General features: G+C 46.6%; 1 protein-coding gene across 1 annotated transcript in view; it reads right to left on the minus strand.

Annotated features, from left to right (window-relative positions):
* ITGA2B (integrin subunit alpha 2b) overlaps positions 1-20,944 on the minus strand; it is a 48,958-nt gene extending 28,014 nt beyond the window's left edge. The window contains 13 exon segments of the mRNA XM_083407504.1: positions 511-722; positions 5,420-5,472; positions 6,004-6,063; positions 6,880-6,923; positions 9,126-9,173; positions 10,623-10,748; positions 12,727-12,772; positions 13,877-13,926; positions 14,892-15,057; positions 16,299-16,396; positions 18,573-18,703; positions 20,510-20,736; positions 20,739-20,944. Of these exon segments, the coding sequence (XP_083263630.1) occupies positions 511-722; positions 5,420-5,472; positions 6,004-6,063; positions 6,880-6,923; positions 9,126-9,173; positions 10,623-10,748; positions 12,727-12,772; positions 13,877-13,926; positions 14,892-15,057; positions 16,299-16,396; positions 18,573-18,703; positions 20,510-20,736; positions 20,739-20,786 (1,309 nt within the window). The 5' untranslated portion in view covers positions 20,787-20,944.
* Positions 20,945-21,931: the final 987 nt, after the last annotated feature.

Genomic DNA, 21,931 nt, shown 5'->3' on the forward strand with positions numbered 1-21,931 from the left:
ACATGACTAGATTCCTGGGGAAGGGGGAGAGGGTGCCTGGAGGATATATATACAGCATGAAATCTCTCATTTCTTTGGACTTGCTGTGGACTGACCACGCAAGTGCCTTTCTGCTGCTCCGGAGAGCAGAAATAAAGAACTCTTTATCTGAACCAACCCTCGGTGTCATTTGACTTCCTTCCTCCCATCCGGGAGCAATGCAGAGCCCACCAATCGGTAAAGTCTAATAAGGCTACAGTAGAAAGGCAAAATCCATATCCATTGCTCTGCCCAATTTCACCTCTGGCCCTTGTCCTCTGTTGGCATGTGGTCCCTGGAAGGGAATGCAGGCCTCGGGTTAAAATAAAACACTCTCCGCCCATGCAATGGTGAGGAACGGATTGTGATTGTAAGTGAAGCTCCGACAGTCAACCTTGAGCACTCGATTGTGGGGTGAGGGAATGGAGAATAGGAAATTGGGGGTTAAGAGAGGGAGAAAAAAGGGGGGATGGCCTTCCATCCCATCCTTACCAGTGCATCCATCCTGGTCTATGTCGCCCAGGGAAGCAATGGCCATGCCAAAGCGACCGTAGACATCTGTGCCCGTCAGCCTCTGCCAGGGGGTGCTGTAAGCAGTGGGCGTCTTCTGCTGCAGGTATAAGTAAACTCTTCCCACTTCATAGAGTTTCCGGTCGGAGTGGCGCTCCATGAAGAGAGGGGCCCCCACCAAGATGTCATCTTTTCTAGTTCAGGGGGAAGAACAGGAAAGTTCCCTTAGAGCTCTGATCATGTCAGACTCCAGCCAGAGATGCTGCTGCTTCTAGGTCCAGGGTGTCTGCATTATCCAATGTAATCCATTCTTTTAACCAACTCAGGCAGGCTGCTTCATAATAGATTTGCAGATCTGCCAGGTTTCTAAGCAGAAGTTGGAGACCATCTGCAATGGATGAACTAGTTGAGATTCCTGAATCACAGGGGGTTGGGCTAGATGACTTTCAGGGGTCCCTCGCAAGTCTGCAGTTCCACAATTTTGGAGTTCACCCAAATGCACTCACAGGGCTCAGTGACCCAGGCAGTAGGAACCGACTGATAGAATTTCTATGCCGCTTTTCATTCAAATGAATCCCAAAGCGGCTTGCAAACTAGATATAGCAATAGCATAACAGAACATCACAAATGCAGCATAAATCATATAAAGTAATTGTATAAAATAAAATCATATAGAATACTTGATAATCAATCAATCAGTAAAACAATTGCAAGCTCTAGAGCACTATTAACAAAGCAGCAACTAAAAACCTTGCCTCGGGCGGAAGCAGGTAGACTGCCCTTAGGCATGGAGGCACCACTCTCAACTATCACAGTTAGCAGCTGCACTGCAAAGCCACCCAGACTTTGAGGGGCGGGGGGAGTTAGAAGATCTAAGGCACCCAATCCTACCAGTACATTGATTTCAGTTCTCTGCTGAAGCTTCTTCTTCCCACACATAAGCAGCACGGTTGCCATTAATACACATAGGCTGCGAAGGCACTAGAATGTCAAAGCACATTTGAAACACAGTCTTTCCTGCAAAGAATTCTGGGTACTGTAATTTACCCCTCACAGAGTTGCTGTTCCCAGCGACCCCTTAACAAACAACAGTGCCCAGAATTATCTGAGGGAAATCTTTTGCTTAGGACAGGCTTCCTCAATCTCAGCCCTCCAGATGTTTTGGGACTACAATTCCCATCATCTCTGACCACTGGTCCTGCTAGCTAGGGATCATGGGAGTTGTAGGCCAAAAACACCTGGAGGGCCGAGATTGAGGAAGGCTGTTCTAAGCGAAAGATTTCCCTCAGATAATTCTGGGCACTGTTGTTTGTTAAGGGGTCGCCTTTGGTTTGGACTCAGTCTGACCCTTATGTTTCCCTCCCCTTATGGTTTTGATGAGGCTGCATTTTAAATTGCATTTTAACTTGTATTTTAAATTGGTGTTTTTCCCCCCTATTATGTTTTTACTGTAATTTTACTGTTGTTAGCCGCCCTGAGCCTGGCTCTGGCCAGGGAGGGCGGGGTATAAATAAAAATTATTATTATTATTTATTGTTGTTGTTGTTGTTGTTTAGTCGTTTAGTCGTGTCCGACTCTTCGTGACCCAATGGACCAGAGCACTCCAGGCACTCCAGTCTTCCACTGCCTCCTGCAGTTTGGTCTTACTCATGCTGGTAGCTTCGAAGACACTATCCAACCATCTCATCCTCTGTCGTCCTCTTCTCCTTGTGCCCTCCATCTTTCCCAACATTGGGGTCTTTTCCAGGGAATCTTCTCTTCTCATGAGGTGGCCAAAGTATTGGATTCTCAGCTTCAGGATCTGTCCTTCCAGTGAGCACTCAGGGCTGATTTCCTTCAGAATGGATTGGTTTGATGTTCTTGCAGTCCGTGGGACTCTCAAGAGTCTCCTCCAGCACCATAATTCTAAAGCATCCATTCTTCGGCGATCAGCCTTCTTTATGGTCCAAGCCTGGTTTAGAATGTCTGTATTGTGCTTAGAATGGCTGAATAGGGTGTACACAGCCATAAAGATACCATGGCACTGAATAGCGGTCAAGAAATCTAGATATTGCCACATACGTGCCTTCCCCAGTACAATGTCCTTCACATGTTTTGGACTACAAATCCCATCAGCCTCAGCTCGCTTGCACCTGAAGCTGCTAATAGCAGCACAAAGATGCTTGGGTGTGGGGTACTTTTCACTGGGGGGAATGTGGGGAAGGGTTACCCCACCTCCCATTGTTCCATGGCCCTGAATCTGATCAGGAGCTCCCATGTCTGTTTTCGGTTCAAAAACCAAAAAGTGGTATCTCAAGCATGGGGCTCAAAGACAACTGAAGTAATGTCTTATTTGGCTGCTGGGATTGCAGCTCACAAGTCTCTTAATCACACATTAATCTCGAGCCCCACGTTAGGCAAAAGATTCCTTGTGGCCCCTTCCAACTCTAGAAGACTATAATGATTTGCTCCTCAGGGCAAAACCTAAGCTCGTTTCTGCCAAGGCTGCAGGAGCAGCCAACTGACAAAAGATGGCAGCAGACTCAAAAAATGGGGACCTAGATCTCACGGGGAAAGGAAAGGAAACAGAGGTAACGCATTGTCCTTCAATTAACTTTTTTGGGGTGTTTGGGGGTGTGCAAGCTTCTAGATTAAAACAGCACTCTTAATCAGAGGGCTCACTGGGGAGGATGCATGCTTCTGAATTACTTTTAAATTGTGATCAGCAGCAGTTTTACTGTATGACCATTTAAACTGGAGTGAGGGGCAGTTTGGGATAGCCATTCCAGCCCCTCACTCTCGCCTTTGCTTTAGCACATGGTACTTCTAAGGGGGATCACTGCAGATGGTGACAGCAGCCACGAAAGAGATGCCTGCTTCTTGGGAGGAAAGCAATGACAAACCTAGACAGCATTTTAACAAGTAGAGACATCACCTTGCCAACAAAGGTCCGTATAGTAAAAGCTATGGTTTTCCCAGTAGTGATGTATGGAAGTGAGAGCTGGACCATAAAGAAGGCTGATCGCCGAAGAATTGACGCTTTTGAATTATGGTGCTGGAGGAGACTCTTGAGAGTCCCATGGACTGCAAGAAGATCAAACCTATCCATTCTGAAGGAAATCAGCCCTGAGTGCTCACTGGAAGGACAGATCCTGAAGCTGAGGCTCCAATACTTTGGCCACCTCATGAGAAGAGAAGACTCCCTGGAAAAGACCCTGATGTTGGGAAAGATGGAGGGCACAAGGAGAAGGGGACAACATAGGGCGAGATGGTTAGACAGTGTTCTCGAAGCTACAAACATGAATCTGACCAAACTGCGGGTGGCAGTGGAAGACAGGAGTGCCTGGCGTGCTCTGGTCCATGGGGTCACGAAGAGTCGGACACGACTGAACGACTAAACAAAACAAACGACAAAACAAAAACTTCTAAGGGGCCCAGGTTTGGCCACCAGATGATGTCTGTTCTAAAGCAACCACATCCCTGTTAAGTATAAATTGGTTCAATTGGCACGGAAATGAAAAATGTATGTGTATTAATGAAGCTTTAAAATGGGAAATGGCTAAATTCTATGGCTAACGTTGGGCTAACATTTTCCACAGTAAGTTTCTAAAGGACTCTGAGCTGTAACTAGTTAATGATCACCTGTTGATTGTTTCTCTGTGCTGAGAGTGAACCTTTGATCATGTGATGGAGGTATTGAGTTGCAAATCTCCATTTTGAAGGGAGTTGCCTATTTAGTCTTTCTCAGAACAGGCAGAGAATAAAAGGATGTGATAATGACTCTCCAAAAAGAGCTGCATAGCCTTAGGCAGACTAAGGAAGTCTGGAACTGGGGAGAGAGACACCATTCTGATTTTGGGAGTTACCGGTATCTTTTATTTCTAAGATGCTGAGCCTGTTCCAGAGAGCACAAGACATCGTTTGGATACAGTGGTACCTCGGGTTAAGAACTTAATTCGTTCTCGAGGTCCGTTCTTAACCTGAAACTGTTCTTAACCTGAGGTACCACTTTAGCTAATGGGGCCTCCAGCTGCCACCGCCGTGCAATTTCTGTTCTTATCCTGAAGCAAAGTTCTTAACTTGAGGTACTATTTCTGGGTTAGCGGAGTCTGTAACCTGAAGCGTCTGTAACCCAAGGTACCACTGTATTTGGGGTGTATCTTTGATGCTTATCTTATGTTTTTAAAGAGTTTTGCAAGCAAAAGTTTGAATAATACTTTTATGGGCCTGGATGATTATTTCTTCCAAAAGGAGTCTGTTCTTATGATTCCAATACCTTCAAACTATTAATATCTGGAACAGTAATTAATATCCCTCCCAGTGCACTGGGTTGTAATTTAAGCCTAGTGTTAGGGTTCGGATCTGAGTGCAGGGGGATGGGGTCTTCAACCTGAAGCTATATTTATAGCAGGGGGAAGATAGATTAAAACTCTAGCTGGATCTAGACACATCAAAAAGGAGATTTAGGAAAATGTGTTGTAAACCTCATAGCAAGAAATCACATTAGAAGAAGAAGAGTTTGGATTTGATATCCCGCTTTATCACTACCCGAAGGAGTCTCAAAGCGGCTAACATTCTCCTTTCCCTTCCTCCCCCACAACAAACACTCTGTGAGGTGAGTGGGGCTGAGAGACTTCAGAGAAGTGTGACTGGCCCAAGGTCACCCAGCAGCTGCATGTGGAGGAGCGGAGACGCGAACCCGGTTCCCCAGATTACGAGTCTATCGCTCTAAACCACTACACCACACTGGTTCTAGTGAAAAACAGTAGTCGACAGCGCCATCTGGTGTCACAGTATTATAACACATATAAAACGCTTTTTCTTTACTAATGTTGCTGAGTCCTTAGTTTGACCAGAGCTGTTCCAAATCCAAATCAACTGCCAACTGCAATGCTAATTCCTGTGGCCTTACCCATCGCCATTGATATCTGCAACCGCAACTGTGTGCCCAAAATAGGATGCCACCTGCAAGAGGTAAGAGGGTGAAAAACAATGTGCACCTCCCACTTTTATATTACTAAAATAATAATAATAATAATAATAATAATAATGATAATAATAATAATAATCCTGGCAGCCAGTAATAGTAAAGGCAACAATACAAGATAGCCAATCCATATAGCTTAATAAGCAATACTGAAATGAGACCATATTAGAATCAAATAAGTGCAGATAAAAAGCAAATAAAAGCAAGAGGCATCCATTTCAACACACAATTCAATTTAAAAATGACAGATTAAATACAGTGGGGGAAAATAATCTCAAGAAGCCTTGAGATTATTTTTATAAATAAAAAGAATGGGTTGCTGGCCAGCAGAAGGTCATCAAGGGCCAGCTGAGCCTCTCTCAGTAGGGAGCGCCCAAGTTTGGGTGCAGCCACTGAGAAGGCCCTGTGTCAGGTTTCATAATACCCCTTTGGCATTATGTCTGGCTGAGAAAAGCATGCCAGGGAAGAGGCAGGAGGGAAGGAAACCATGATGCTCAAGGCTTCATTACCTGCTCACTGGGGAGGGACCGCAGAAGAAGGAAGGCATGCTTGAAGGTGAAAATTTGCACCTAGGATGGGGGACAGGGATAAGAGAGTCAGGGGGATTTCAAGGGTTAGTGAATCCCACCCTCCATATTTGTCAAGAAGGTGGAGGTAAGAAAGCAACCACCACCCTCCATTGCTGAGAGTGACCACAATGTACTTCACAGGGTAAGAACAGCACAGATGGAGCCCCAAATCAAGGAGGCATTTGGGCAGTGGAAAGCAAAGCCTAGATGGTTGTGTCATATCTCCTCCCTATGATCCCCAGAACCTGCTTTCAATGCAAGGCAACATGTGAAATAATAACGGCAGAGTGCCACAGGGCTTATTTTTGGCACATTATTAGCACACACCCCGTCCTCTGAAGCTAGGTGCCACTGCTCTCAGCCCTAGAACATACAGTCATACCTCATGTTACATTTGCTTCAGGTTGCGCATTTTCAGGTTGCGTCCTGCGGAGACCCGGAAGTACCGGAAAGGGTTACTTTCGGGTTTCGGCACTTGCGCATGTGCAGACACGCAAAATGACGTCACGCGCATGCGCAGAAGCAGCGAATCACGGCCCGCGTGTGCGCAGACACGCAAACGCGGGTTGCGTTCTTTTCAGGTTGCGAACGAATCCTGTTCGCAACCAGATGTACCACTGTATACTGAAACAACAGTAAAGACAAGGGTGTCTCTGAGCATGCAGGGCTCTTTTGTTTCGGATTAGATGGAGGGCACGACATAAGCATACAGGCCTGACGCCCCTGGAACCTCTTGTGTCTGGAATTCAGCACAGCCTGTGCACTTATTTCCAGATGCGCAAAAGAAAAAATGTAGGTCTCCTGCACAAGACTCACCGCTCCTTTTGTCAGGCTCTTGTTAGGAACGCCCACAACATACTCTGCAAAGAGAAGAGCTATCTCAGAGGTTGTGAATCACCCAGTAGGCTAAGTTCACAACACTCCAGTCATGAGGTTTGTGCTAAAGTGTCCTGAAGACTGAGCTTGGAGACTCGGGAAGAGCTATCTTAGTCTGGAACACTGTGGCCAAGAAGGGATGGCCCTAGCAACATCATAAAATCTTACTGATAACGTTAAAAGGTCCTGTATACCTGAAGGAGCATCTCCACCCCCATCGTTCAGCCAGGACACTGAGATCCAGTGCTGAGGGCCTTCTGGCAGTTCCCTCATTGCGAGAAGTGAGGCTACAGGGAACCAGGCAGAGGGCCTTCTCGGTAATGGCGCCCGCCCTGTGGAACGCCCTCCCATCAGATGTCAAAGAGATAAACAACTACCTGACATTCAGAAGACATCTTAAGTCAGCCCTGTTCAGGGAAGTTTTTAATATTTAACGCTGTACGGTTTTTAACACTTGATTGGGAGCCGCCCAGAGTGGCTGGGGAAACTCAGCCAGATGGGCAGGGTATAAATAATAAATTATTATTATTATTATTATTATTATTATTATTATTATTAATTATAAAAGATAAAAGGCCCCTGCCCCACACTGTAGGCAAGGAACAGCAGCAGTTCGTTCTTCTGTTGCTCTGTACAGCAGCCTGACAAAATACGTTAATTGTATAATTCCCATTTTACAGATGGGAAAGCTGGGGCTGGGAGACACTGATTGGACTAAAGTCACAAAGTCAGCCCATGACTAAGGCTTGAGGACACCCCATAAGGCACTCCCCCAGACAAATAGTTCTGGGTTTAACCCTCACATACCTACAATTCCCAGTGCCCTTAGCAAACTACAGTTCCCAGGATTATGTTTGGGAGGTGTTGTGTACTGAAGTTCTCACCCTGGGCCAGCAGAGGGATACTGTAGATAGTTATGCAAATAAGGGATCGAAAGTGACGTTCAGTGATTGGGCAGTTTTAGAAAATTGTTACAGTTACGTTGTACTGGAGCTCTATATAAGCAGGCTGCCTGAACCCTTCAGTTCAGTTCTGTTCTGGCCTGTGAATAAACAAGAGCTGTTTGAAGAATCGCTGTGTCGTCTGATATGTTCACCCACAACTTACCAGGAGGGAGGGTAGGGAACTGTGTTTAAATGTGTTTTAAATGTATACTGTCTGCAGTATGCAGCTGCAATTCAAATGCCTAGCAATAAGAGCCAGTCGTTTACGTTGAGCAAGGTTAAGCTTAACCAAGCCGCAAAGCCAGGGGTACCTACTGTACCCCTGTTGACCCTAGAGCTGAGCCAAAATTTCTGAAAATAGTTAAGGGGGGGGCAGTTCTGCTGACTGTCCTCCAATTATTTCCCCTATTATGTAAATGGAAGCTCTCAGGTTTTCCCCACAATACCCTAAACAATGCTAGGATGTTGAGCAGGGGTCCTCAAACTTTTTCAGCAGGGGCCTGGTCCACTGTCCCTCAGACCTTGTGGGGGGCTGGACTATATTTTTTGGGGGGGAATGAACGAGGGACAACGAGCGGTGTGCAAAAGGGCTCCAGAGAGGGACTGCTTTAAATGGCAGGTGCTTGAGAGGGGCGCTCAGCCAACTGCGGCTCCTGTGTCTTGTGAGCGGCAGGGGCTGGTGGCGGCGGAGGTACGATGAGTGGCGCGTGAAAGGGCTCTGGAGAGGGGCTGGCACCAACAAAGCCCTGCCCCCTTCCTCCTCTAGGCAGGGCAGGGAGAAGCCAGGAGGAGGGAGGGAGGAGGTGCCGCTGCCACTGTGTGAGGAAGAGGGAGGGAGAGAGAAGGGAAAAACGCATGTGCTGGCGATCCACGTGTTGGCAATTCCCGGACAGTCCAGGGGCCAGATTTAGAAGGCAATTGGGCCTGATCTGGCCCGCAGACCTTAGTTTGCCAACCCATGATGTTGAGGATGCCAACATACAATTGCCACTTTCAGAAGCTAGGGTGGCTGGAGAGAATTAGGAGGGGGAAAGGAAGTAGCCTTGCCACTGCTAATGGTGACCCCCCACCTCCAAGGAACTACTCCCCCTGAGAATATTTGACATAATGGCTTCCTTTCCCTCCCCAATTTTGCCATTCATTCAAATGATGGAGAATTTCAGGAGATGACTTTTGCTCAGCTCCAGACCCCACCCTACTCCACCCCGAAAAACCACCCCCGGCAAAGACTCATTCCCTTACCTTGCGACTCAGGGTCCTCATTAAACTCCCCAAAAGCCACTGAATACCCTGCGTGGATGGAAGGATGAGAAGATTTAGTCATCTGGCAAATCTCCAAAGTTAAGAAGGACTCGCTGTGCTCCTAACCCATGAGCAGCAGAAGTAGAACCAAGTATGAAAAGTATGTATTAATATAGTATGTGTTAATATATGCAGGTCTGCTTAGTTTGCATGACTGACATAGTTTAGAGTTCTTTCCCCTCTTGGAAAGAAAGTTCATCTTTTCTAGGGCACACTGGAAGCCCTGCCTTAGAGGCTCATCTGTAGACAATTCCTTCCACAAGGGCTAGTTCTGGACCAAAGGGCCAAACCAAAATGGGAAGGGCAATGGCGAGAGGAGATGAAGCACAACCAGTGCAGCATCTTCGCACCAGGCTTTGTTTTGTTTTTCACTTGATTGAGTTATATTCGCATCCCTTCCCAAAATGTGTTTTCTGTCCCATCTGGATAACCTTTCCCCCAAACCACTTGGAACAGGGTCAGTCACTGGGGAAGAAGGGGTGCTGCTGGGAGCCAGTATGCTTGGGTACCATTTATGAGCTGCAGTCCTGGAAAAAGGAACAGTTGTTAAGTATGATTGTTTAATGTACATTGAAATGCAAAATAAATATAGAATGTGCCTGTATTAGATACTGTGAAGCAAGACTGGAAGATTAAATTGAAGCTGAAGAACAGCCAAACAGGTTAATCATTAGTGGGGATCTATCATGGGACTATATCTCCCCGGGATCAGTCACATGAAAGAGATCCTATATATGCTAATCTGCAGGCATCCATCTTGGGTAGAGTGAGTAATTTGTTCTAAGCTACTGAAGAGAATGGATGTGTTAACCTCTGTCCTCCAGTAAAGAATCTCGGGCCACTGGAGGCTGTTTGGGGAAGAGACAGACCTTTAATTTTTAGCTCAGGATGCAAGCTATATGCAATCTAAGATATTATGCCTTACATTAGGACAAGTATAAGAAACTATGCATCTACTTGGAAGTAGCGTAATTTGTTTTGGAGTTAAGTTCTGTATGTAAAGCTTTTGAACCCTGTTTTTGGACTGGAGAAATTTTATTTCAAATGAGAGTCATATTTTTTTTTCACCCAGCGGCTTCCATGTGTGCAGTATTCATAACCTCAATAACAGTAGCATCAAAAGGGGGACGGTACAGGCGTTCTCCCCATTGCTGAGGCCTTAGAACAGTCTTTGTCAACTTGGAGATAAAGTCCAAAGAAGGAGATGGGCAGGAGATGTATGGGGCAGGGGAAGAGGTGGGTCCCTCTGGGTCTCACACACTTTTGGTGTGCAGCCCACAAAAGATTTCTCCCCAAGGGGATGTGGTCTTGGGGGGTAAAAGCCTTCCTTGCATTCTTTCCTTAGTCTATTCCCAAACTCCTTTTAACTCCTCTCATAAGCTCTACCTCTCCCTCGGCTCCTCCAGCGTTTGCAGATGAAGATGCATGTCCCCTTACCTCGATATTCATCGTAGTATATGGCGGAGAAATCTGTGAATTTCAGCTCTTTCAGTGACCACAAAAGGGTATGTTTGAGAGGAGCATTTGCTAGGACCGTGGACAAATTGGATGAATAGATCAGACCTGGAAGAGGAGCAAGGTAGAGGCATCAGTCCCTCGGCAAGGCTGGGACCACCTACGTGAGGCAGCAGAGGCAGCAGGACAAACAATTTGTGCTCTTGTTCCCACAGGGTAAAGGTAAAGGGACCCCTGACCATTAGGTCAAGTCGTGGCCGACTCTGGGGTTGCGGCGCTCATCTCGCTTTATTGGCCGAGGGAGCCGGCGTACAGCTTCTGGGTCATGTGGCCAGCATGACTAAGCCGCTTCTGGCGAACCAGAGCAGTGCACGGAAACGCCGTTTACCTTCCCGCTGGAGTGGTACCCATTTATCTACTTGCACTGGTGTGCTTTCAAACTGCAAGGTTGGCAGGAGCTGGGACAGAGCAACGGGAGCTCACCCCGTCACGGAGATTCGAACGACCAACCTTCTGATCGGCAAGTCCTAGGCTCTGTGGTTTAACCCACAGGGCCACCCACGTCCCTTCATTTGTTCGCACAAACCAGGTGCTAAAAAGGACAGCGGTCAACTGAACAGGGTCTGCCTCACCCTGGGAATGCAGACTAGCAAGCAAAGCCTAAATATTGATTTCTCACACTCTCCAATAAGAAGTGCCTGCTGGGTTAGGCAAGTGGCCCTTCTAGTCTGACATCCTGTGTTTTCAGAGGTCAACCAGGGGTCCCCAAGGGAAACCCATAAGTGGGACCTGGTGCAACAACACTCTCCCCTCCTGCCGTTTCCAGAAACTGGTATTCAGAAGCATGCTGCCTCTGACAGTGGAGGAAGGACATATCCATACAATTAGGAAAGGACTAAGGAGCTTTGTTAAATATATGATTATGGCGGCAAGACTTTTATATGCACAAAGATGGAAGGACTCTTCGTTACTAACTATGGAGGAATGGTTGTTAAAATTAGTGAACTTAGCTGAGATGGCGAAACCGACCTGCTTAATCAGAGAAAAGTCATTGCTAACATTTACTGAAGATAGGAAACCTCTCACAGACGCTTTGCGTGAAAAAGAAAATGAACTAATGACATTTGGGTTTGAGGACTGAAGATAATGTTGGTTTATAGAAAGTGGGTGGCGCTAGGCGCAAGCCTAGGACTTGCTGATCAGAAGGTCGGCAGTTCGAATCCCCGCGACGGGGTTAGCTCCCGTTGTTCGGTCCCTGTTCCTGCCAACCTAGCAGTTCGAAAGCATGTCGAAGTGCAAGTAGATAAATAGGTACCGCTCCGGTGGGAAGGTAAACGGCGTTTCCGTGCGCTGCTCTGGTTCGCCAGAAGCGGCTTAGTCCTGCTGGCCACATGACCCGGAAGCTGTACGCCGGCTCCCTCGGCCAATAAAGCGAGATGAGCGCCGCAACCCCAGAGTCGTCTGCGACTGGACCTAATGGTCAGGGGTCCCTTTACCTTTACCTTTACCTATGTTGGAGTGACTGAGTTGAATAACAGATGTAGCGAACAGATGAAGAATTGGAAGTTTTGTATTTTCTTTCTTTCTTTCTTTCTTTCTTTCTTTCTTTCTTTCTTTCTTTCTTTTTCTTTCTTTCCCTCCCTCCCTCCCTCCCTCCCTCCCCCCCCTCCCTGCCTCCCTCCCTCCCTTCCTTCCTCTCTCTTCTCTTCTCCCCTTTATCCCTTCTCTATTGCTCTATCCCCTTTCTTTGCTTTCTTTTTGCTTTGTTTTTATTTAAACATCTTGATAAAAATATGATAGATGATAATCTTTCTATCCCTTTTCCGCAAACTCTAAGAAAAATTATTTAAAAAGAGGAAGAACATATCCATCAGGGATTGTAGCTACTAATGGCCTTAACTGGCCTCCCCATATTCCTGGAGCTCTCGGCCTACAGCAGTGGCAGGGAGCCTGTGGCACTACAGATACTTCCCATCAACCTCCAGCCAACATGGCCAAGGGACAGGGAAGATGGGAGGTGTAGTTCAACAACATCTGGAGAGTCCTTTGTCTGCTGCGGGGAAGGGAAGGGAATGAAAGCACTTACCTCCAAAGTAATGTCCACCAGGAGCCCCAAGTAAAAGTCTCCCAGACTGTGGGGAGAAGAGAGGAGGTCAGAGTCACAAAACGACAGCCGCACAAGACTAGAAGAAAGCCTGTGAACAGCTGCCCAACGCCCATGAGACCCAGAGGGTGGCACGCCAGCTCCACACACACATCTACAAAACCAGAGAAGCAAACATCTGCCTCTATATGCCAGGCGGAAAATAGTTTTTGCTTTGCTCTGCACACCCAAGGACGACTTCTGTGTGACACCAAAGCTTGCGGCCAGCATTTTGGCAACTGATTGCTTCACAAAAAAAGGCACAGCCTCGATGTGTGTTGAACAAACCACCTATTTGCGACTCAGAAGACATCAGCAATTACCCGCTAACCTAAAACAATAGGCACAGCCTCTTTACAGCTGGTTTCCCCCCACTGAGCTATGTTGGCAATTCCAGTGATGACTAAGGCCCTGTTCACAGCATACATTTAAAGCACAATGGTAACACTTTAAAGTGAGAGCTGGACCATAAAGAAGGCTAATCACCGAAGAATTGATGCTTCTGAATTCTGATGCTGGAGGAGACTCTTGAGAGTCCCATGGACTGCAAGAAGATCAAACCTCTCCATTCTGAAGGAAATCAGCCCTGAGTGCTCACTGGAAGGACAGATCCTGAAGCTGAGGTGCCAATACTTTGGCCACCTCATGAGAAGAGAAGACTCCCTGGAAAAGACCCTGATGTTGGGAAAGATGGAGGGCACAAGGAGAAGGGGACAACAGAGGACGAGATGGTTGGACAGTGTTCTTGAAGCTACCAGCATGAGTTTGACCAAACTGCGGGTGGCAGTGGAAGACAGGAGTGCCTGGCGTGCTCTGGGCCATGGGGTCACGAAGAGTCAGACACGACTAAACAACTAAACAACAACAACAACCACCAGTTTAAAAAGTCATGGCTTCCCCCAAATAATTCTGGGACTTGGTGTTTGTTAAGGGTGCTGGGAGTTTTTGGGAGACCCCTATTCCCTTCACAGAGCTCCGGTTCCCAGAATTCTCTGTGAAGAGGGATTGATTGCTAAATCACTCTGGAAATTGTGTCTCAGGTGTGGGGAGCCATGCTTCTTGGGGCCATGCCCTTCTCTCTCCCAAAACTCACCTCAGAGATGGCAGAACTGAATCCAACCTCACAGTAGCGGTGGTCGTTTCCTGATTGAAGGCAAAGAAACAGAAAAGCCATGTAAATCAACTGGGTGACAGTGTGGGGAAGACCCCTCGCATCAAGGATGGGAAGCCTGCGGCCCTCTGGACTTCAACTCCCATCAGCCCCAGCAAGCATTTCCAGAGGTCGAGGATGATGGGAATTGTAGTCCAGTGGCCTTTGGAGCCCCCACAATTCCCCCAACCCTGCTTTGTGCACATACCAGGACACCATACCCAAACACCGTTCCTCCTTCAACTTCGGACTGGGCTGCCTAAACATGGCCTTCTTACCACATTTATTTTCTTATCACTGGTATTGGTTATGTACATGTATATTTAACTTACCAAAACATGAATTGTAATCGGAAAACCTAAGTTAAATATACATTCACATCACCAATTACTTATCAGCGTTTCATATCAAAATAATTTCATATTATTAATTTAGTATAAATAATCTGGCCAGCCTTTTCCATAACATTTTCCCCTCTGTTGATATAAATTGACATGTTAAGTTGTTCTTATATGCTTTATTATTGAAATTTGCACAAATGATTTGTAAAACAGTTCTTAATGGCTTATATTCCTAGTGCCCCTGAGGACACTAATTGTGCTGGTTGTAGGTAGGTATCCCTAACGGAATAGCCTCCACTTGACATTGCAAGGCTCTGGTTTTTCAGAAGGACCCAAACAACATTCTTCTAGAATGGGGAGGGATTGCTGTGACCATTGTGGCTTGAGTGAAGCCACACATGCTGTTTGTTTGCAACTGAGCATGTAGGAGCATGGGGCAAACCACTCAACAGCCGTTTACACGAGGCCAGACATGGAATCTGAGTGGTCTGAAAAGCAAAACAAGGGTGCCATTCATTCAAAGGCAAAGTTTCTGGGCAAAAATTCTGCACACCCTCTCCTTAAGGCCTGGAGCTTCGGCTATTGCACATTCCCTGCCACCTGCATATTGCACTCACCATATCTTGTCAACTTGTAAACTGATTCCATTTGGATGTTGCGGCATGGCGAGAATTCAACAAAGCGCTGCAGGCTACTTGTGGCTAAGAAACAGCTTCCCGTGGGGGTCTTTGTGGCCTCCTCTTGGCCAGAAATGGCATTCCAGTGCTGGAGAGGGGCGCAAGCCTGGTAGGGTGAAAAACTGGGGTGAGCAGGATGTTGTATCATTGACAATCACACCCCTCCAGGAGGGACAACCTCATAATTGCAGAGGATGGGTGGCTGTTCACCCTACTTATATTTATATTTAAAAAGCTATCAAATGACTCTCCGACTTTTGAAGGTGTCGTCTGAAGGGCTGCTGTTTAAGGCTGACAAATATTAAGGAGGGAGAGCAGGGGCCTTTAAGCTGCCCATCAACACTTAACATCTGGGCAGCAGACTGAACAAAGCAGACAGGTTTTTCTGGTCACAAGTCTTCCTCATTATAGTGAGATGTATTGCGTCTGTTGAAATTATCGTTAGCCGAGTCACTTAATTAATGCGTCCAGGGAGAGAAAGTCCTGTTAACACTATACTATGCAAAACTGAATTAAAGAATGGTGCATAATTTGAGGAGAAAGGAACAGAAACGATTTGGCTTTCTTAGGTCAGCCCAAATTGCCTCAGAACTAACCAGCCAATCAGAGCATGCGCTCCCTCAGTGAAGATCATGCCACTCTGCCTGGTTGCTAAGCAACACCTCCTCCCACCCCTTGGCTAGTTGACTAACTCTTAACATAATTAGCCTGTTTTAACCCTTAGTTTATTAATAGGAAGAGCCCTGCTGTTGCTCTTCCAACAATTATAAGCTGCTTCCAGGCGACCCGTTTACTGAGTATTTGTCCCAATTTGCCACAAACAAAGTTTGCGGGGAGGCTGTACAACATCTAAAGTTTATTGAGCGTCCCTTCTGGTTTGTTTGCAGCGAGGCTTGATTTAATTCCACCCCTTTCTGCTTCTGAAATTTCAATTTCACCCCTTTCTGAGACGGTCTGTTTATTGTACCTGTTGGCTTTTTGCAGTATAGTAACGCTGCAGAGAGCTTGCTGGGGAGACCATGCATTAAAAAAAAAGGGACTCAAAAATAACTTAAACAAGGTTTTAATAAGAAAAACAAAAACTCCTTTTACACTAAATACATTAACAAACAAACACGACCCAACCACCAACCCATCCCCCAGAGTGTTCGCAGAGCTAGGTGCTGCTCCTTATATACTGCAGCCAATTCCCAACACAGCTTAATCAATGCAACTCAGCAGCACCTGCTATGTTTCACAGCTGTAAAGCTGGATCTCGTTATTTTGCTCTGGCCCCTTAAAGATGTACATATCGGGTGAAACAATGATGAACCTTTACATTTAAAGAAACAATTCAACAGTACCCACCACGATGGTGTCTTTCCAGGTGCTCACAGAGGCTCCGAACCATTGTTTAGTCTTGAAGGTTTTCACAACCACTGTGTGCAGCTGCTCAACCTCATCACCTGGCCAGCAGCGGCATAGGAGAAGGAAGAGAGGAGTCAGATTTGAAGGCAGAAGCTACTGACCCACCATATAACCCCCCTCAGCCCCATGCCATCCAGGAGTAGTCAGTCTGACTGCAGGTTTGTACATGCAGGCAAGATGCCATTAGCTCTTTCCTCACGTCTCATCAGATGCCCACCTCCAAGTAGCTCTGATTTCTCCTAGGCCCACCTCAGTTTCATGACTCAGCTGGGATCTCATCCTCAGCCCCCGATTTTCTCACCCCCAAATCTCACATGGCTCCCCACCACAAGCATTTTCCATCTCCTTTTGGGATAATAATAATAATAATAATAATAATAATAATAATAATAATAATAATTTTTATTTATACCCCTCCCTCCCCAGCCAAGGCCGGGCTCAGGGCGGTTAACAAGCAATAATAAAAACAAGTTGAATAAATACAACTTAAAAACAAGATTAAAATACAACATTAAAATACTGAAACATTAAAATATTTAAATGCAGCCTCATCACAGGAGGAGAAAGGAAAATGAAAAAAGAAAGAGGGGGAGGGAATCAAATTGGCTCCAAGCCAAAGGCCAGGCGGAACAACTCTGTCTTACAGGCCCTGCAGGGCCCTGGTCTCATGAGGCAGAGCGTTCCACCAGGCCGGAGCCAGTGTTGAAAAGGCCCTGGCTCTGGTTGAAGCCAATCTAATTTCCTTAGGGCTCAGGACCACTAGGGTGTTGCTATTTATGGACCTTGAGGCTCTCTGAGGGGCATACCGGGAGAGGTCGTCCTGTAGGTACGAGGGTCCTAGGCCGTGAAGGTTTGTAGGGGATGGATCTTGCAGGGCATGTTCAGAGTGGTGGCAGTAGCCACACATGTGTAAGACAGGCATGCATGATGCACTGTCACTGGGGTTGCTCGCTGATCTCACGAAAGCTGCGTGAACCATCCCTGTACATGACAACATTGCCTTTATCTGTGATCACAACTCCTACCTGCCTCAGTTTAAACTGAGGTTGCAGTTGCAGATGTTAGCCGCATCCACACATACAGTGATTCCATGAAGAGTTTCCTTTTGATATTGGGACTGGCTCACACATGCCCATGCCCTACAAGTGTCACTGATGCTGGCAGTGAGACCAGTGCTTGGAATGTTCAGTTGAACATCACTGAAATACAAGACATCTCTGAAAATGTTTGCCAGGTGAATTAAGTCCATTTTGGGGTAATGTCCATCTTCCATCCTAGTCCATCTTCATCTTCATTCCTGCTCGGCCACCCCCATACATAAAAGCTTTCATGTAAAAAAGTAACTCAATCAGAACTCCATTAAGGAAGATAGCCAAAGCATGGAAGCAACATTCTAAGGCTTATTAGGCACATACAGAGGCACTGCTCTTGTTAAGGATGCTTAGGCAGGAAATTTAAGGACTATTTGAATAAATATTGTAATATAAAAAATTAGAAATTACTTGAAAGAAACAAATAGGCCTAGGATTAAACTAAGTTATAATTAAATAAATGGGATTTAGAATATTAAGAAATGTGAATAAGATGGACTATAATTGGAAATTGTTTTAGTTCAATAATGATATTGGAAAGCTGTTACTTTCAACTACAAGGAAACTCAGAAGGGAGGGACTAGAGGAAGCCAACCAAGATGTTTCAAAGGTTGGATTTGTAAAGAATTAAGTTTGTTGTTATTTTTTATCTGTTTATTGTTCATTTTTTTTGTTCATTGATGTATTTTTCTTTTTTCTGTTTTTGTGTGTTATTCTCCTTTGTGGTTTTTGTTATTATCCAATAAATTTAAATAAATAACAAAATAAATTTTGTTATTATCCAATAATTATTTTTTTTAAAAAAGGATGCTGAGGCATTTAACACTGCTGCTAAGTAATCAGAAGGAAGGAATGTGAGGCATTTCCTGCATCTTCCCAGTCCCTGCTGAACAGATTAGTTCTTTTTTTGACAGGAGCAGCTTGCAACAAGAAATACAGGTAAAGAAACAAAGTGAATGATGCCTCGCACCATTGTGGTTGGCACAAATTAAACAAGGTAACCTTTTCTACTCTGGATACACAATTATGGGCAAATCTTCACCTGTTGACATTTTGAGTGAGACTGCCCTTTCCTGCTTGTATAGACCCTATAATGACCCCAAAATCATGGGGGATCACTCACCTTTGGTATCAAACGGAATGGGGGTGCAGGCACTGCCACCAGGCGCCCAGGGACACAGATAGACAGCACCCGCCTCCGTCACACCAGTCTGCGAGCTGTTGGCCTGTGGGGCCCCAACCACCACATTCATGCTAGGGTGGGAAAAAAGGTCAGTCTGGGACTGGTAGGATACAAGGCAGGGAGCCAGCAGCTGGTGGAGCCAGTGACAGGTAGAGCTAACTACAGGTACACCTCATCCCTGCTTCCAGTTTCCTATCTCTGGCCCTCTTCACCTTCCCTACTAGGGACAGAATCACACAAAAGTTTGTGCACAGCGGCCTCATGTGGCAAACCACCAGTTGGAAGAATCTCCCTGCTAGGAATGTTTTACAAGCCTCTGCAGTAGCCCGGGCTGCTCAGCCCAGCTGGACCACAAGGGTCTTGCACTAGTCCTTTGCTTGGGCACGTACACTTACGGAACCACAAATCTAGCTCCAACCCGCCAATTTTTTAAAGTAACTGGATGTGTGAATTTCTGATCGAAAAATGACCTGGTTCAACCTCCTGAAACTGAACTTACATCTCACTTAGGAAAGGCTTTTATTTTGCAAGGAAATAACTTGTTGCCATCAACATGCACCAGATCTGAAGTATTTAAAAAGCCACACATACCAGCAGCCGTTATTAACATTCTGTGGCAGAGATGAAGAACCTATGGCTCTTCAGTTGTTCTGGGACTACAACTCCCATCATCCCTGATCAATGGTCATGCCAGCTTGCAAATTATGATTGAACAAATGCTGTTCCCATTGCCTCATCTTGGGCAAACTGCTAAATCCCCCCCCCCGCCCAATTACTGAATTTTAAGAATGACCAGCCCTTCCCTTTTCACCCTTTCCATGCTGCTCCTGATGCATCTGTTTGAAGACGGGATATCTCTGGCTGCCAAATGTTAATATTAGGATGAGTATTGTGCTGCATCCGGGAATAGTGAATTTATTGCGCCCTCTCCCCCCGTCCAGCAGTGACACAGCCCTGGCACTCTTGAACTAGTACAACCCCTGCCCCGGGCCTTTGTTTAGACTCCTGCTGTAGAGCTCTGTAGACCTTGTCTAATATACCATTTACCGTATTTTTCACTCTATAGGACGCACTTTTCCCCCTCCAAAGATTAAGGGGAAATGTGTGTGCGTCCTATGGAGCGAATGCAGGCTCCTTGGCTTCAGCGATAGCAATGTGAAGCCTCCGAAGTGCAGAGGGAGCGTTCCCTCCACGCTCCGGAGGCTTCGCGTTGCTTTTGCTGAAGCCTGGAGAGCGAGAGGAGTCAGTGCGCACCAACCCCTCTCTCTCTCCAGGCTTCAGGTATAGCCACCTGAAGCCTTCGGAGCGCAGCGCAAGTTCCTGCTGTGCTCTGGAGGCTTCATGTTCCGTTTGCTGAAGCCAAGAGAGTCTTGCTCTCCCGGCTTCAACAAAAGGAACCCGAAGTCTGTGGAGCGCAGCGGGAACTCGCACTGCGCTCCGCATTCCTTTTGCTGAAGCCGGGAGAGTCTTGCTCTCCCAGCCTCAGCAGAAAGGGAGAGCTGCGCAGCGCCCCTTCAGCTAAGCGGGAAGAGAAATGGAAAGGGCTCCGGTTCTCCTGCCGCTTTGCTGAAGGGGCGCTGAGCAGAGAGGGGGAGATTTTTTTCCCTTGTTCTCCCCCTCTAAAACAAGGTGCGTCCTATGGTCGGTGCGTCCTATAGAGCGAAGAATACAGTAAGTATGAATATCTGCATGGTGCCTGCACGCAGTCAAGGTTCAATGGATAAAACCCTCATGCACTGCTGTCGTGCATCTTGCCAGCCAAATTGGCAGTCGGCCTTTCCCAAGACATCTGTTGTCATCTTCCAAGCCCCCGTTGTCCACCTCCTGAGGTCCTGTTAGTGCACCATTCCCTCCCGCCATGTCCAGTGCTGTCCTACCTGCCTTTGCTGTCCCGGTAGAAATCCAAGGCAAACCCAAAATAGCTTCCGTTGGGCCCAGAGTACACTGTTGGTGAACTTGCATCCAAGTTCAGGGTCCATACTGAGGAACAGAGGACCAAGAACCCCACCAGGCAGCGCAAGAGGGGGGCAAGCAGACCCAAGGAATGACCTCCTCCTGCCATCACCAGCATCTCCCTCCTCTTCCCACTCCAAATGCTGGGTGCTTACCCATTAACGCTGTCTCTTCTGTGCTCATAATAGTGACCACGGTCATGACACATTTCCTCAAGCTTTTCCTCCCCTGCTGAAGCCTCTACAGCTGAAGATGATAACATTTATCAGAGGTCTCTCAGGAACTTCCCAACAGGAACTCCCTGGGTGTGTGGAGCGATGACTATTTGGAACAGTGATGTTTGGCAGGATCAACCATTGACAAGAACCTCCACTGCCATTTCCAGGCTAGTGTGCACAAGTATGAGCTGTGGTCTTCCATACACGACTCCCAACCCCATCTGTCCTTGGGGCATAGGGATCAGAAACACGTGAGATGAGACAGACCCTCAGGAAGTGCTCTGAAAACTCCTGTTCCTAGTCTGGAATGCTTTGAGATTAGCTACAGTCACACAGTGGTAAGGGTAAGCATTTTTACTGGATCCTGCAGGGTTCTTAAAGTGCAATTATGAGTCAGAGCCGTTTTCAAGCAGCAGGGCTCAATGCGTTGCAACATATGATTAGAAACGTATGTGGAGCTTTGAGAGTTGGGTTCTAGGAAAGTGTTTTCAAAGAGTGGGTGCAATCCAGAAACTTGCAAGAGACCAGTTCAGAACGTACAGCAAACCCTCCCACCACCATTAAACATCCTGAAATGATTTAAGTTTACAGGGCACGAAGGCTACAAAGACCCAGCTGCAAAGCCTTTTTCTCACTGGATGCACTGGAGCAGGGGTCAGCAACCTTTTTCAGCCATGGGCAGGTCCACCATCCCTCAGACCATATGGTGGGCTGGACTGTATTTGGGGCGGGGGGGAATGAACGAATTCCTATGCCCCACAAATAACCCAGAGTTGCCTTTTAAATAAAAGCACACATTCTACTCGTGTAAAAACACCAGGCAGGCCCTACAAACCCAGAGATGCATTTTAAATAAAAAGACACATTCTACTCATGTAAAAACATGCCGATTCCTGGACCGTCTGTGGGCCGGATTAAGAAGGCAATTGGGCCGCATCCGGCCCATGCGCCTTAGGTTGCCTACCCCTGCACTGGAGGATTCAGGACATCCCATTTTCTATCCCACTCACATGTAGGAATGTTTTATCAGCCAAGCACAGTTGCCCCCTCCTGACCACAGGGGAAACCAGCACAGGCCTTATCAGGAAACATAAGCAAAAGAAACCGCATGGTGATTGTTTAGAGGGG

Source organism: Podarcis tiliguerta (assembly GCF_965153285.1).
Source record: "Podarcis tiliguerta genome assembly, chromosome: 13".
NCBI classification, from domain to species: domain Eukaryota; kingdom Metazoa; phylum Chordata; class Lepidosauria; order Squamata; family Lacertidae; genus Podarcis; species Podarcis tiliguerta.